Raw genomic sequence first — 16,372 nt, 5'->3', positions numbered from 1 at the left:
AAGCACCAAGGTGGCACAAGCTATGACAACTCAGAGAATACTTTCACATTTGCCTGAGTGAAAGGGCGCCCCCAGGAAAAGCAAGGACCGGCTGCATCAACATTTAATGTTCCCACATTGAACAGCTAGGTCAATAGAATTCATTGCCTCTAGACGCGATGACCAGCCTTAAGGACTGTCAACGTGGATTGCATATGGAAGACAGTCCATATATGTAGGTAGGACTGACAGAGTTCCTTATGGTGAAGACAAACCCTACACATATATAACTTGCATGCCTCTAAGCTTTTATGCTAGTTGCACATAGGAGGTGGGAAGAGCAGACGATCCTGTTCCCCCTCTAGGTACATTTGCTACACAAGCATCTAGCACGTATAGCCTTAAGAAGCCTTTTAAAAAGAGAGAAATCCATAGAGGGGGAGGCATCAGTCCTGATAACCTCATGTACAGAGATCCTATGCTTCTTTGTGGTCTGGAGGTGGCTCAGTTGGTTAGAGCGTGGTGCTGATAATGCCAAGGTCATGAGTTTGATCCCCGTATGGGACAGCTGCATATTCCTGCATTGCAGGAGATTGAACTAGATGACCCACAAGGCCCTTTCTAACTCTACAGTTCTCTGATTCTGTGATTCTAATGTTGTTGCCTTTAAGGCCTCCTCCCTAAGTTTCTCCAAAGAATTTGGCTTGCCACTGCTGGAAACAGGATACCAGGCTTTACGGACCTTTGGGTTGGATGCAGTGTCTTTCGGGGTTTATCTCATAGAATTTCCCTGTTCTTCAAAAGTGTCCTGTCGGAAAATGTATTTGTTTGTAAAAATGGGTATACTTAGAAATTAAACTCCAGGGTGTATAGAACTACTCCAAGTAAAGTATCCTGAAAACTGATTCTCCCCTCCGGAGATCATTAGTAAGGGATTTGTTTAATGGAGCCACACACTTACCTATCAAAAAAACCCCATATAACTAAAATGGCAACACTCACAAACAAGAGGGAGGTATATCAGCAGGCTTGGGGGAATCCTGAGGTCTGCAGAAGCACAAAAAAAACATGTTAGGGGAAAGTTGGAGGAAGCCCCCAAACAGTTAATTAAGGACTGAGCATGCTCAGTGGACATGTAATGTTTACTGCCTGTTGTTGATGGTAGGACAGAAACATTGGGTGAGGAAGGGACTAGAATGGAGTCTCTTGCATGGCCGGCTGGCATCTCAAATGGAATTTCCACTTGTTAAGATACTAGACATGCTAAACACATTATATGGCACATCTCTTTCTCTGTGAATGAGTATATGCACTTTCAGAGTGAGCAGAAAGAAGAAATGGAAATGGCAAGCATCTTTCAATAAGGATAGGTAATAGTTCATCTCCACTGAAGAACAGAGATATTATGCACATTTCATTTATTCTGGCACTCATTAGCATGGGTAGGCAAACTAAGGCCCGGGGGCCGGATGCGGCCCAATCGCCTTTTCAATCCAGCCCCCGGACGGACTGGGAATCAGCCTGTTTTTACATGAGTAGAATGTGTCCTTTTATTTAAAATGCACCTCTGGATTATTTGTGGGGCCAGCCTGGTGTTTTTACACGAGTAGAATGTGTGCTTTTATTTAAAATGCATCTCGGGGTTATTTGTGGGGCATAGGAATTTGTTCATTTTTTTCTTCAAAATATAGTCCGGCCCCCACAAGGTCTGAGGGACAGTGGACCGGCCCCCTGCTGAAAAAGTTTGCTGACCCCTGCTCATTGCTAAAAGTGTGAAATGCAAGGTATAGCATTGTGGGTGCCGTGAAGAGAAATCTGTACACAGATTTTAAATCAGATCTGCAGCCCTGACCTTGAGAACAAATCCATTCCAGGAAACTGTTACAGCAAAAAGTGAAGGTTGTCGTCACGGTGTCCTTCCTGACTGGGCTGAGCAATGGAACATAACTTACATTCTTATGCACATTGTCTCCTCTGTCACTGTTTTCAAGAGAAATAACAATGGCTTCTGCTCATCACAGGATGACAACGCAACACATCCAAAAAAAATTACTGCTAGGATCTGCTTGCCGTTCTCGCCAAGAAGCCACACTTTAAAGGTATCAGACAGGAACCCAAAACACCCCACCACCCAACGCTTGCAAAGAGTCAAAATGTTGGAAGCAAAGCAACACAATTGTTGACATTAATTGCTCATTATTCATTAGTGGCGTCCTTAATCGCTCTCGATATTCAGGAGAGCAGATAATCCCGATAATTTTGATTTGAGGGGGCGGGTAGGGAAATCACCTAACTGCAGTGGCAGAGAGAAACCATAATAAAAGATTCATAGATTTTATATATATATATAAATATAGGACTCTCATTTTCAAGAGGCATCAAAGCAGGCTGCAGCTGTTGTTATGTAAAGGCGAGAGCGCGTCGCCTCAGACCGTTTGCTGGTGTCAGTTTGTGTTTGGCGTTGCTGAAATTACACCAGGCCAACCCCCGCGCTTGGACCTCTTAGGCCTTCTGAATTTCTGCCGGGGACTGTGCGGCTTCATGGATGGGGGTGTCCTCCTGCTGTTTCTCAAGGTAGCCCGACTTTGGTGGGCTGAGAGGCCTTTTCTCCCCGGAGGGATGGCTCACATCCCCTTCCCCTGCCTGAGAAATCCCTGAACCCTCCTCCTGTCCTTTCTCCGGGGCTCCGGGATCTGTTTTGGCTCCTGCGCCGCTATCTGCTTCTGATAAGCGTAGGTTGGAGTCTGGGGGCGTCTCTGGGGGATCTGGCAGGCGGAGGCCGGCTGAGGTCATGCAGCTTTCCGCAGAGTCCTCTTTCTCTGCTTTTGGCTGTTCCAGCATCTCCGGTCCCCCAGTGCCCGGCTGGGTTCTGGTCCCCTCAGGAACTGACTCCCCCTTCTCCGGTTTTATCTTCGTCCACACAAAAGCGCCGCGTTTCTGGAAAGGGAAGCAAGGTTGACGTTAAGCAGGGGGACTTCGGCGGTGAGGAGATGCAGCTGTGAGCTGAATTTATTTATTAGCTCAAGCGCTGGCTGGTCTCTCTCTCTCTCTCTCTCTCTCAGGCCTCTCCTCTGGCCAACGGGGGCTGGGATGTAGCTGGGAGCGAAAAAGAACGGCTGAGCCATCATCTCGCCTGCTTTGCAAAACAAGGATGTGGGTGGACAGGGGAAAGCAACAGGTGAAAACGAAGGAGACAAAACCTTGCCAATGCCATCCCCTTTCCTGCCCCCCCAGTTCTGCTTTTTTTAATTTGAAAATGGCTACGGTACTCTTGCAAACTGGCATTTTCTTTTCCGCAGGGCAGTGCCTATCCCCGTCAAATTTTATTTCTTGCCACACGGGTTGCTATGGATACAATTGCAAACCCCTGGCTGATGCAGGCCAAGGATTTATGAGCACTTGCCAAATGACTTTGGCCATTAAGGGTTGCATGAGAAGAATAGGATTAATTTGATTTTATATTTATAAAGCGGGGGTGGAAGACAACAACAAGCCAAAGTGGAAACAAACAGGGCTCTGTTTTGTTGCAGCATGTCTCCGAGAACAAGGTTCTCCATTTGGAAACCTGATTCAGTGGAAATCTCTCTCTGCTCCCACTTCTCCAGTGTTAATCCTGATTTATCCCATAACCATTTCTTGGTTACCAACTTAGAAGTCCACTCAGTACAGAAGCACTTGACAAAGTCAAACAGACAAAAATAATTATGTTAAGTCATGGACGGACATTTAAAAAGATATGTTAGGATGGGAGAAATTAAAATTGTCTCTACAGGGTCGAATTTTTGTGATAAAATGTGAATATATTGCCCAGAATGATGTTTTTGTTCCAAACAATGTCTGTTATAGCTAATGACTTACCATTCAGACAATGGTATCCAAAAAACCAAGTTTTTATGGCAAAGGAAAAAACACCACGTGTTAAATTTAAAGTATTACAAGATGCAAAGGAAAGGGGAGGATTGGCATACCAATGTAAAATTGTACCTTGCAGCCTGTTGTTTAAGGTGAATGAAGGAGCTGAGAAATGAGAGGTTCCTGGAAATAGGACATGACTGGACGGAATGGGTATTTGTGGTACGACAAAATTCATGTGGACTTTAAAACTAGCATCTTTTGATAAAAGCAGAAGACAGCCTGTCATTTTTCACGTATCTCCAAATTAAAGAAAGTTTGGTACTGGGAGATACAAAGGAATAATCAAAATTACGAGAAACTGGGTGGCTTCTCAAATAGTCAACGTTTTCTCTAAAATCAAATTACTAAATTATAATTTCACTGTGTGTGGTGTAGTGGTTAAGAGCGGTAGTCTTGTAATCTGGGGAACCGGGTTCGCGTCTCCGCTCCTCCACATGCAGCTGCTGGGTGACTTTGGGCTAGTCACACTTCTCTGAAGTCTCTCAGCCCCACTCACCTCACAGAGTGTTTGTTGTGGGGGAGGAAGGGAAAGGAGAATGTTAGCCGCTTTGAGACTCCTTAAAGGGAGTGAAAGGTGGGATATCAAATCCAAACTCTTCTTCTTCTTCAGTGAAGTTTTTGAAAGTCAGCTCCTACTAGACTGAAGATATTGAAATTGAGTAGCCCTGGCCGTGGGGCTTGGGGGAAGTCCGGATCCAGCCCTTTGGCAACCTCTGCAAACCCCTGCTTCAGAGAATCTCAGCGGAAGTTTAATTTCTTATCGGACTTCATGCCTTCCCTGAGGGCGGCTTACAACCATAATTGCAGCAATGATGTAGCTGGGACACTGGAGGAGCCTCAGTCCTAGGCATACTGAGGGATAATAATTCTTACGCTTAGCAAACCATGTCTGGATTGTTGGAAGGGACCTCAAGAGTCATCTTAACCTGTATTTTAAATTGGTGGTGTTGTTGCTGTTGCCTCTATTATGTTTTTACTGTGATTTTACTGGTGTTAGCTGCCCTGAGCCCGGCTCTGGCCGGGGAGGGCGGGGTATAAATAAAATGTATTATTATTATCATCATCTACTCCAACCTCCTGTAATGCATGAATCAATAGGTAATACTAAGGTGCAACACACACACGGTTCCAATTTTAATAATAATAGTAATAATAGTAATAATAATAATAATAATAATAATAATAATAATAATAATTCACTATTTATAACCTGCCCATCTGGCTGGGTTTCCCGAGCCACTTTGGGCAGCTCCCAGCAGAATATTAAAAACACGATAAAATATCAAACATCAAACTTCCCTAAACAGGGCTGCCTTCAGATGCCTTCTAAAAGTCAGATAGCTGTCTATTTCCTTGACATCTGAAAGGAGGGCATTCCACAGGGTGGGCGCCACTACTGAGAAGGCCCTCTGCCTGGTTCCCTATAACCTCACTTCTTGCAGGGAGGGAACTGCCAGGAGGCCCTCAGAGCTGGACCTTAGTGTCCAGACTGAACGATGGGGGTGGAGATGCTCTTTCAGGTATACTGGACCGAGGCCGTTTAGGGCTTTAAAGGGACTACATCAGGAACACAGCATGTGGGAAGGGGGAAGTTTAACAACAATAAAAAAACTACTCCTCCTGCACTGAATTTAGTCTTTGAGGTGGAGGGTGGTAGGAAGTCCTTGGTCCCTCACATCACAGTGGTAATAATAATAATAATAATAATAATAATAATAATAATAATAATATTTTATTTATACCCCGCCCTTCCCGGTTCAAAAACCTGGCTCAGGGCAGCTAACAACAATTTTAAAACACTTAATTGTAAAAGCAGCATAAAATACAGTATAAAAACATGAATAACAATAAAATTCAAAATTCAGAAATCAATTTAGGGGAAATAAGCATTAGATAATCCCCAGGGCTAGCTGGCTGAATTGGTTCTACTTGGGCCAGCGAGGAGGCCAGGGGAGAATCAGCTGTGGGGTCTCAGAGCGGGTAATCTTTATAAAAAGGGGAGGGGGAGGGAAGAGAAGGGAAATAAAAGATCAGGCTGAATTCAAATTAAAGACCAGGTGGAATAGCTCTGTCTTACAGGCCTGACGGAAGGAGGTTAAATCCTGCAGGGCCCTGGTCTCATGGGACAGAGCATTCACCAGGTCGGAGCCATCACTGAAAAGGCCCTGGCCCTGGTGGAGGATAGTCTGACTTCCTTAGGGCCCGGGACCTCTAAACTATGGTTATTCATGGACCTTAAGGTCCTCTGCAGGGCATACCAGGAGAGGCGGTCCCGTAAATACGAGGGCCCTAAGCCACAAAGGGTTTTAAAGGTCAAGACCAGCACCTGCCCACCTCTTGCCTTCTGCTGCAACATCCCAGGGTCTTTTGTAAGGCCACCAAGTCACAAGAAAGACATTGCCCTGTCTTTCTAAGGCCCGAGGGCTGGTGTGACAGCAGGCTTGCCGTTTGCAAATACCCAAAACCGGTGACTGCAACGCACGCAATGACATTCCTTGGTCCCAGAACAATGTGCTGGAGGCCTTAGGGGTAAACACATCCTTCTGGCTTCCTGCTGAACGTCCACAGCACAGGATGCACATGGCCTTACCTTCCCTTGATAAGGGATGCAGGGGGTGGCTCTGGCATTGTAGTCATATTTGAAAGTGATCTGCTCTTGGAAAATTCTCGGAAGGCGGTTCGGCAACGGAGGAGCTGCGAGTGGAACTGCGACAGAAAATGCACAGTATAGTCTTGCTTCCAGGTAGTTTGCATGGCTACATTGCATGCGGGAGACAGGAACACAGGAATCTGCCTTATAGTGAGTTGGACCATTGTGTGATGGCCTGGGATTCGGACTCGGAGGCTGAACCTGAGGAATCCCAGCCTGCACAGGATTCCCCACCTCCAGAACCAGCTGAGCTGGGGCTGGGGCTTGAGCCTGAAGGGTCCTCACCTGTGCTGGATCCTCAGGTGCAGGCACCAGCTGAGTCTGCTCTGGCTCCTGAGGTGATGGAGGACCCATTGCCTGCAGGTGCTCTACTCTCAGCCCTGTCAGAGGAAGCGGAGCTTGCCTCTGGGTCCGGTAACCCTCCAGCCTCTCCTGAGCTGCAGAGGCTCAGGGCAGAGAGGCGGAGGGAACTAAGTTCCCACAGGAGGAGTGCTCGCCTCCAGGCCAGGAGAGGCGAGTCACCTGTGGACCGGGGCCGCCCTATGCCTCGGGGCAGATAAAAGCCAGCCAGCCCCAGTCCCAAGTTGCGGGAGCAACGTTGTCGGTAGCCTGTTCCTGTCTGCACCCTGTCCTGCTTCTCTGCCGGAGCTCCTGACTTCACCCAACTCCCTGCCCTACACCCAGCTTCAGCTACTACGGACTGCTTCCACGTTGCACCTTTGACCACGGACCGGCCTCACGGTTATCCCTCGGGACCAGCACACACTGGTTCATCAAGTTTAGTATTGTCTACACCAGCCTTTCTCAACCTGTGGGTCCCCAGATGTTGTTGAACTACAACTTCCATCACCCCTAGCTAGCAAGGCCAGAGCTCAGGGATTGTGGGAGTTGTAGTCCAACAGCATCTGGGGACCCACAGGTTGAGAACCACTGGTCTACACGGAATGGTAGCATCTCAACAGGGTTTCAGAGACGAGTTCTCTCCAAGCCCTACATAGAGTTGGCAGGGACTGAACCTGGGACCTTCTGTATGCAAAACAGATGCTCTACCCCTGAGCTATGCCACTTTCCTGATCTGTCCCAGGTGAATAATAATAATAATAATAATAATAATAATAATAATAATAAAAAATTTATTACTTATACCCCACCCATCTGGTCAGGTTGCCCCAGCCACTCTGGGTGGTTTCCAGCACATATAAAAACATAATAAAACAGCAAACGTTAAAAACTTCCCGATACAGGGCTGCCTTCAGATGCTTTCTAAAGGTCATGTAGTCTTTCTCTCCTTGACATCTGATGGGAGGGTGTTCCACAGGGCAGGTGCCACTACCGAGAAGGCCCTGTAATCCTGGGTCCCTGTAATTTCGCTTCGAGCAGTGACGGAACTGCCAGAAGGCCCTCGGAGCTGGGCTCTGAACAATCGGTTCAGTAGGGCTGATGTATTTTATTAAACAACAACATTTAAGAAATGGTAAGGTTGCATCTTACTAAATTTCTACAATATTAGATAACTGCGATAGGAGATAACCTGTTAGATCACTTGTTGAGGCTTCTGTTGTTCCACATTACACAACACCCTCGCAACACGCATCTGAAGGCTCCCTGCATCACAGCATTTCTGGCTAGAAGCCCGAAAAAAAGTCTCCACCATCCAGAACTAGTCCACAGACACAGTTTCTTTTGTGGCTCAGTAGGTCAAAGCGAGGCTGGATAAACAACTGTCAGGAGTGGCTTAAGAGCCGGACTAGCAAATCCGGCTACAATGCATTCACGTTCGGCTTGGTGACCCAGGATGTCCTTTTCAGCCCCTGCGAAGCTACACTAATGCCCAGGGAAAGGTTAGCTGTCGGTTGTTTCAAAGAATGCAAAGCCCAAATGCTGACCTACACATTCAAAGCATTGTCTCCAGCTTCTATGAGAAATCTGGCTTGCAGGAGCCACAATGGATTTCTGCAGAATATTTCTTTGTGTGTGCATATAGCCTTTTAGGGACCAGTTCTGCCAAGCCCAGCATCTCTGCCGAGACGCTGTCCCCTTGCCTTGAAGAGCCCCAGCCCAAATCCAGACAAACAGCTGGCTCCATGTTGGCAGTCCAACAAACACGCTCACACATGGAAGCTATCCTCGCCGCCGCCCTTGTAAACACGGAAGTGTGACTGGAGTTGTCATGCTCTGGCTATGTGCTGCTTGCTATAGCTCAGCCATCCATCATCGTTCGCAGACAAGCTGGATAGCTATTGTGGGGCTGAATTATTGCGGAGAAGTTGACTAAAGGCAGAACCGAAGGTTCTCCTGGGAGGAGAAGCAGAAGGAAATTCAGTGTTTATATGAATCTAATGCCCCATCTTAAAAAGCAGAGACATCACCTTGCCAACAAAGGTCTGTTTAGTTAAAGCTATGGTTTTCCCAGTAGTGATGTATGGAAGTGAGAGCTGGACCATAAAGAAGGCTGATTGCCGAAGAATTGATGCTTTAGAATTGTGGTGCTGGAGGAAACTCTTGAGAGTCCCATGGACTGCAAGATCAAACCTATCCATTCTGAAGGAAATCAGCCCTGAGTGCTCACTGGAAGGACAGATCCTGAAGCTGAGGCTCCAATACTTTGGCCACCTCATGAGAAGAGAAGACTCCCTAAAAAGGACCCTGATGTTGGGTAAGATTGAGGGCACAAGGAGAAGGCGACGACAGAGGACGAGATGGTTGGACAGTGTTCTCGAAGCTACCAGCATGAGTTTGACCAAACTGCAGGAGGCAGCGGAAGACAGGAGGGCCTGGCGTGCTCTGGTCCATGGGGTCACGAAGAGTCGGACACGACTCAACAACAACTATGCTTTTGTAAAAGCAGAAGCTGAACCACCCTTATATTTTAACTCGTCTAGTTTTGGTGGAAAGAGAGAAGGGAAGGGAAGCTTTCCCTTTAAAATCTTACCTATTCCACGCGAAGGTTGCCGCTTATTGTCAAACTTAAGGGGCCGAATCAATCTACAGGCTGGCTTCTGGAAATGACTTCTTTGAGTGCTCTGCTTGTCGTAAGGTGGTTTAGGGCACGGCACAACAAAGGGTTCGCTGCTTGGCCACCAATGTTCCTTTGCAGGGAACATAAATTAATTTGTCAGCAACTAGCCTATAGAGCTGCCATTATTTATACTTTTCAAGTTTATACATTTAATTAATTTTACAATCAAGTTAACATTTCAAAATTTTACTTCCTGCCCCCTCTTTCTGTGGTTCTTTAAATGTATGTTTTTTAATATCTTCTGCATATACTTGCTCCTTTCATTATCTACTGTAAATATATGTTCTTGTGAAACTGCAGATTATTACAATAATCCTGCTAATGTTTTTTTATCTGTTTACAATTTATCTGTAAATATTCAATAAACCATTTCCATTCTATTATAAAAAGTTTGCTATCTTTATTTCTTATTCTTCCGGTATGTTTCGCCATTTCTGCATATTCCATAAGTTTTTGTATCCATTCTTCCTTTACCGGGACTTCTGCTCCTTTTCACTTTTGTGCAAGTAGCATCCTTGCTGCTGTAGTAGCACACATAAATAAATTTCTATACAATTTAGGTAGTTCTGCTCCTATAATTCCCAAAATTCTCCCCCCGCCCCTTCTGACGAAACCATGCTTTGGTGCATCGGTGGGGAACCTTCTTCAGACCAAGGGTCACTTTGCCTCATGGGCAAGCTTCTAGGGGCCGCATAGCAATGGCAGGGGGCTCTAAAAGCAAATGGATGTGCCAGTTACCTTCCTGCAGAAATTTGTGGTTCTTGTACACAAAAACCAGACTGTCTTGCCAGAGTGGTGCATGCTCTAGTTATCTCCCGCTTGGACTACTGCAATGCGCTCTATGTGGGGATACCTTTAAAGGTGACCTGGAAACTGCAATTAATCCAGAATGCGGAAGCTAGACTGGTGACTGGGAGCGGCTGCCGAGACCACATAACACCAGTCCTGAGAGATCTGCATTGGCTCCCAGTATGTTTCCGAGCACAATTCAAAGTGTTGGTGCTGACCTTTAAAACCCTAAACGGCCTCAGCTCCTTCAGGTATATAACCTGAAGGAGCGTCTCCACCCCCATCGTTCTGCCTGGACACTGAGGTCCAGCTCTGAGGGCCTTCTGGTGGTTCCCTCACTGCGAGAAGCCAAGTTACAGGGAACCAGACAGAGGGCCTTCTCGGTAGTGGCACCCGCCCTGTGGAACGCCCTCCCTTCAGATGTGAAGGAAATAAGTAGCTATCTTATCTTCTTCAGGTATCTGAAGAAGTGTGCATGCACACGAAAGCTCATACCAAGAACTAACTTAGTTGGTCTTTAAGGTGCTACTGGAAGGAAAAAAAAAATTTTGTTTTGACTATGGCAGACCAACACGGCTACCTATCTGTATCTTATCTTTAAAAGACATCTGAAGGCAGCACTGTTTAGGGAAGTTTTTAATATTTAATCCTGTATTGTTTTTAACACTCGATTGGAAGCCGCCCAGAGTGGCTGGGGAAACTCCGCCAGATGGGCGGGGTAGAAATAATAAATAATTATTATTATTATTATTATTATTATTAAAATGCAAGCACAGCACTCTATACACCCTCCAGGGATGCAAAAAACATTATTACAATTCCAGAACACATTCCGGCCAGGCAAAAAAATATTTGAAGGTACAGGGCAAGACCAGTGAGGGTTGTGGCCTGGGAAGAGTCCAGAGGGCCAGACAGAGAAACCAAGAGGGCTACATTTGGCCCCCAGGCCTGAGATTCCCCAGTCTGGGTTTAGCACTGTGGCAAAACTGGACCATGATCTCACTTTCACTAAGTAACCCTTACCTGCTTTGATTTTGTGCTGTCTGTGTCCATATACAATATTGGCTTATTTAAAAACTTGGTGTTCAGCTTAATGCATTTTGCGTGTATCGGCTGAGGGTTATTACGGCACTCCAGCTTATACTGCTGTTCCTTTGGCGTATGTTCCTCTTTGGTTTTAGCTAGCATCTTATTCCTTTCTGGGAACTCGAGGTTAAGTACTCTGTAGGAATCTGGGCTGAAAAAAATATGAGAAAGCAGGACAGCATTTACTACCCTGGAAATGACGCTGGTTTTAAAAACACACACATAAAAACCACTTCTGAAGCTCTAAAGTGTGGATATCTCCCTCAAGTTAAAACAGCAGGCATTTTTTTTAAGTGCATGGATATTTAGTAAAAATGCCTCTCCATCACAATATAATTGCAACAACAAATGCAATATGTATTTGAGCAATACTGGCGAGGTAAAACGGAAATAAAACAGAGTAGGTGGGAAATGTAATGGGAGTTCGGTAACATAGCATAGCTAGCAAGCAAGGAAAACAACGTTTCTTGTGTCAATTGGTGTATATATTGGCATCCAGTATCAGCATTAAGGTTCCTACTGAAAAGTCACCTGTCCACTCAGGCTTTCCCCGAAGGGTGATCCAGCTATGTTGTTGTTGTTTAGTCGTTTAGTCGTGTCCAACTCTTCATGACCTCATGGACCAGAGCACGCCAGGCACTCCTGTCTTCCACTGCCTCCCGCGGTTTGGTCAAACTCATGCTGGTAGCTTCAAGAACACTGTCCAACCATCTCGTCCTCTGTCATCCCCTTCTCCTTGTGCCCTCCATCTTTCCCAACATCAGGGTCTTTTCCAGGGCATCTTCTCTTCTCATGAGTACTGGAGTCTCAGCTTCAGGATCTGTCCTTCCAGTGAGCACTCAGGGCTGATTTCCTTCAGAATGGATAGGTTTGATCTTCTTGCAGTCCATGGGACTCTCAAGAGTCTCCTCCAGCACCAGAATTCAAAAGCATCCATTCTTCGGCGATCAGCCTTCTTTATGGTCCAGCTCTCACTTCCATACATCACTACTGGGAAAACCATAGCTTTAACTATACGGACCTTTGTTGGCAAGGTGATATCTCTGCTTTTTAAGATGTTGTCTAGGTTTCATAAATCTGATCTACCGATTTGCGATGCGTTTAACGTTTGTTTCGCTGCTGTAAATTTATTGTTGATTTTGGTGTATGCAATCAGAAACGAAGCCATACAGATGTGAACCGATGTGAAGTGCATGTAGCAGGCAGGGGGAAGGAGCACTTTGCTGGGCTCCAAGACAGAAATGAGAACACACCCTTAGCTCTTGCGCTCTTTCCTGATCCAAGTCTGCTGTGCCTTGTCTGCGGCCTTCCAGCAACTGGGCGTCCGAAATACCTCATTCTCGATAAGCGGCTGTTCAGGAAGGGCTCGTTCTAAAATTAATGGGCGAGCCTGTCCCCACTCAACATTCCACCTTGCCAGGCTTCGCATTCCTGGTCCACACCCTTCCCCTCCAACAGCAACAGCCCTTCCTCCCAGATTTATTAACGGCTTGCTGGGAAGTCAAGCCAAAGACGACCCATCTCCCTTTGAGCTCTGACACTGGAGGGTCGACTCAGCATCTCCATCACCTTGTCTCTAATGCGTTTTTCCTCCTCACCCCTGATAGCATCCTCGAATAATGGCCCATATCTGCTCCTGGTGCCTGCTTCTCAGCTGAAAAACCCCACCTCTTCCCCACTCCACTGCTCCCTGGCCTGCATTTTATAGGCACTTAGTGATGTCGTCTCCACAGGGCCCTGCTACAAGGCAATTTTCAAGCACCATTCAAGGTCAATAAGCTCTCAAGATATTGAACGTATTGCTAGATCTATCTATATATGCCATGTGCTTTGGCATGTGTGTGTGTGCATGCGCAGGAGTGTTTTCTACTTCAGGGTTTCTGGACTCTTCTAAATGGATAGAACAGGCTTTCAGTCAAGGCTGGCCCAAGACATTTTGGCACCCGAGGTGGACCCCAGATTTGAGCCCCCTCTCCCTGCCAGGGAATAAGGGGTGAGGGGAGATCTATATCACCAGTTTCGAAGCAATGATTCTTCAACCTCAACTTCATTGGACTGGTCATGTTGTGCGGATGCCTGATTATCATCTTCCAAAACAACTACTCTAATCCGAACTTAAAAATGGAAAGTGTAATGCTGATGGTCAACAAAAGAGGTTCAAAGACTCTCTCAAGGCAAATCTAAAAAAATGTAGCATAAGCACCGGCAACTGGGAAACACTGGCCTGCGAGTGCTCCAATTGGAGAACAGCCTTTACCAAAGGTGGCATGGACTTTGAAGATGCTCAAACTCAGGACGAAAGGGAGAAACATGCTAAGAGGAAGGCATGTTTGGCAAATCCACACTGTGATCAACCCCCACCCGGAAACCTATGTCCCTATTGTGGAAGGACATGTGGATCCAGAGTTGGCCTCCACAGTCACTTATGGACTCACTTTTAAAACCGTGTTTATGGAAGACAATCTTACTCGGCTACTAGTGATCGCCAAAGAAGAAGACTATCAGGAACATCTACATCAGGAACATCAGGACATTGGGATCTGCTGCCCTGGCGGATCTCTTGCCCCATGGGTAGGCAGGTCCTGCTGCTATGTGAGGATAGAGAGGGGCATTTGTCCAGGCAAGAAAGAGGGAAGCCCCAGTTTTCATTTATCACGTTGTTTTCAGGGGCCACGGGGCAAGAAGCTTGTCCCAAGTCACAAAAGCAATGACTTCAGCCTTTCTGCATGCAGCTCTAAATGCCCTCTCCTTGAAGAGCCAGAAGCAGCTGCTATTTCTTTTCCTTGCCCGTGTTACCTGTTCTCTCGGCCAGAGGGAGAGAAGAACAGGCAGAGATGGCAAGAAGAGAAGAATTATCCCTGACCCCTGACACCAACCCAGGCATGCCTCTTTGGAAATATTAAAAAGAGGGACTCATGGAGAGATGAAACAGGCAGCCCCTGCACCTCTGCACCAGATGTGACTGGATTATCCAATCACAGCTGATGCAGAGACTTGCTCTGGGACAGAAGAGCATCACTCACTGTGAGCGTGGAGTTTGGGTGGCCAGCAGCGGCCTTTTAACAGTTGCCTATCATGACACGCTGTTCGTTTGGGAACAGCTGCCTGGGTGGACAGTGCCAAGGCTTAGATAGCTGCATCATTTTTCATAGCTCTTGTGAGCGAAGAAAATTGGTCTCAAATAACCGAGTGCATCTGTTCTATCTTACGAACTAGAAGGGTTTGTTTTTATTTTATGTATTGGAAAGCTTTGGGGGCGAGTGGGAGGTATGCGTTTGTTTGTTTGTTTGTTTGTTTGTTTTAGTAAGAAAAATATAAATGGTTTTATGAAATCGGCATCACCTGATGGAGGTTGAATACATTTTGTGAGTTTGGTTAACCATAGAGCCTAGGACTTGCCGATCAGAAGGTCGGCGGTTCAAATGCCTGCGATGGGGTGAGCTCCCGTTGCTCGGTCCCTGCTCCTGCCAACCTAGCAATTCGAAAGCACCTCGAAGGTTGTCAGGGGCCTAGTTGCTGCTGATTTTACTGTTGGGTTGTTTAAGAGGGCATGTAGTTGGTGTTGTGTTAACCAGGGCATTTGGGTGTCTTCTAGTTTGTCTTGTATTTCTTGTCAACAACAAATTGCCACTGTTTTTTGTGCTGAGTAGGGACGCGGGTGGTGCTGTGGGTTAAACCACAGAGCTTAGGGCTTGCTGATCAGAAGGTCGGCAGTTCGAATCCCCGCAATGGGGTGAGCTCCTGTTGTTCGGTCTCAGCTCCTGCCAACCTAGCAGTTCGAAAGCACGTCAAAGTGCAAGTAGATAAATAGGTACCGCTCCGGTGGGAAGGTAAACGGTGTTTCCGTTCACCAGAAGCGGCTTAGTCATGCTGGCCACATGACCCGGAAGCTGTATGCCGGCTCCCTCAGCCAATAAAGGGAGATGAGCGCCGCAACCCCAGAGTCGGCCACAACTGGACCTAGTGGTCAGAGGTCCCTTTACCTTTTACAGTCATACCTCGGGTTGAATGTGCTTCGGGTTGAGCACGTTCAAGTTGCACTCTGCGGCAACCTGGAAGTAACGGAGTGTGTTACTTCCGGGTTTCGCTGCTTGCGCATGCGCAGATGCCCAAAATAACATCACACTCATGCACGGAAGCGGCAAAATGTGACCCGCGCACGCACCGTCGCGTCTTACGTTGCATTCAGGATACGAACGGGGCTCCGGAACGGAGGTACCACTGTATATGCTATATGGTAATTAATGGACCTAACAGGTATCTAAAGCCATTTGCACATAACAAAATATGTATTTTATCAAAGTGATTGTTGAGCTGAAATACAATTAAGAAGTATATTAATAGTGAATTGGGGGGGGGGGCAAGAGCGTGGTGCCCTAAGCTATAGCTTGTTTAGCTTATACAGTACGTAAATCCGGCACCCTTCATACAGGGTTTCTCCAAACCAGCCCTGGCACCCTCCTGGGGGAAGGCAGGGGGGCTGCCTCTGCAAAGCCAACTCCCGCAGAGCCCCCTGGCAAGAGATGCTGCAGCAACTTACATGTAGCGCGGGGGGGCCTTTTTCCGCCGCCCCATCTCCAGGATCTCGTACAACATGGTGCTGGCCTGGCACCCAACGGGGACAGAAGGGGGAGAGGGGCGTGGGAGGGCGCGCAGCTGCGAACGCCGCGACAGCGAGACTTCAGAGGCAGCGCCGCGTTTTGATGCTTTGATGCCGGATGGTTGCTAGGCGACCGCAGCCCGGAGAAAGGCGGGGACAGAACGCGGAGGGCGGAATGTAGGCGGTGCGCGCTCCCCTTGGCCAATCAGAATTGCCCCGCTGGCCGTCGGATGGTTAGGTACCTGTTCATGCTTTAAAGCCGAGAGAGCCAGGGACAATCTCCTGCCCATTTACTCGGGAGTAAGTCGCGCACCTCGTGCATTGCGACTGGATC

The 16,372-nt window shown here is 47.1% G+C and overlaps 1 protein-coding gene across 1 annotated transcript; it reads right to left on the bottom strand.

The window, feature by feature from the left end:
* Window positions 1–2,155: 2,155 nt before the first annotated feature.
* CIMIP6 (ciliary microtubule inner protein 6) lies at window positions 2,156–16,169 on the bottom strand. The gene is made up of 5 exons (XM_083605513.1): window positions 15,979–16,169; window positions 11,376–11,589; window positions 9,477–9,633; window positions 6,485–6,600; window positions 2,156–2,916 (listed from the first exon to the last, which is right to left on the bottom strand). Exons 1-5 carry the CDS (start codon window positions 16,032–16,034, stop codon window positions 2,482–2,484), a joined length of 978 nt encoding a protein of 325 aa, XP_083461639.1. The 5' UTR covers window positions 16,035–16,169; the 3' UTR covers window positions 2,156–2,481.
* Window positions 16,170–16,372: the final 203 nt, after the last annotated feature.

Source organism: Podarcis filfolensis, assembly GCF_964270895.1.
Source record: "Podarcis filfolensis genome assembly, chromosome: 3".
NCBI classification, from domain to species: Eukaryota; Metazoa; Chordata; class Lepidosauria; order Squamata; family Lacertidae; genus Podarcis; species Podarcis filfolensis.
This window is presented reverse-complemented; position numbering and strand designations above follow the sequence as displayed.

What these genes read in the sequence shown, in the direction of transcription:
- CIMIP6 (XM_083605513.1), bottom strand. Translation starts at nt 16,034, where the DNA reads ATGTTGTACGAGATCCTGGAGATGGGGCGGCGGAAAAAGGCCCCCCCG. An exon ending in ACAGCACAAAATCAAAGCAG is followed by an intron (nt 9,634 to 11,375) that starts GTAAGGGTTACT and finishes TTCCCTGCAAAG; the next exon opens with GAACATTGGTGGCCAAGCAG. An exon ending in GCAACCTTCGCGTGGAATAG is followed by an intron (nt 6,601 to 9,476) that starts GTAAGATTTTAA and finishes TTTCTGTCGCAG; the next exon opens with TTCCACTCGCAGCTCCTCCG.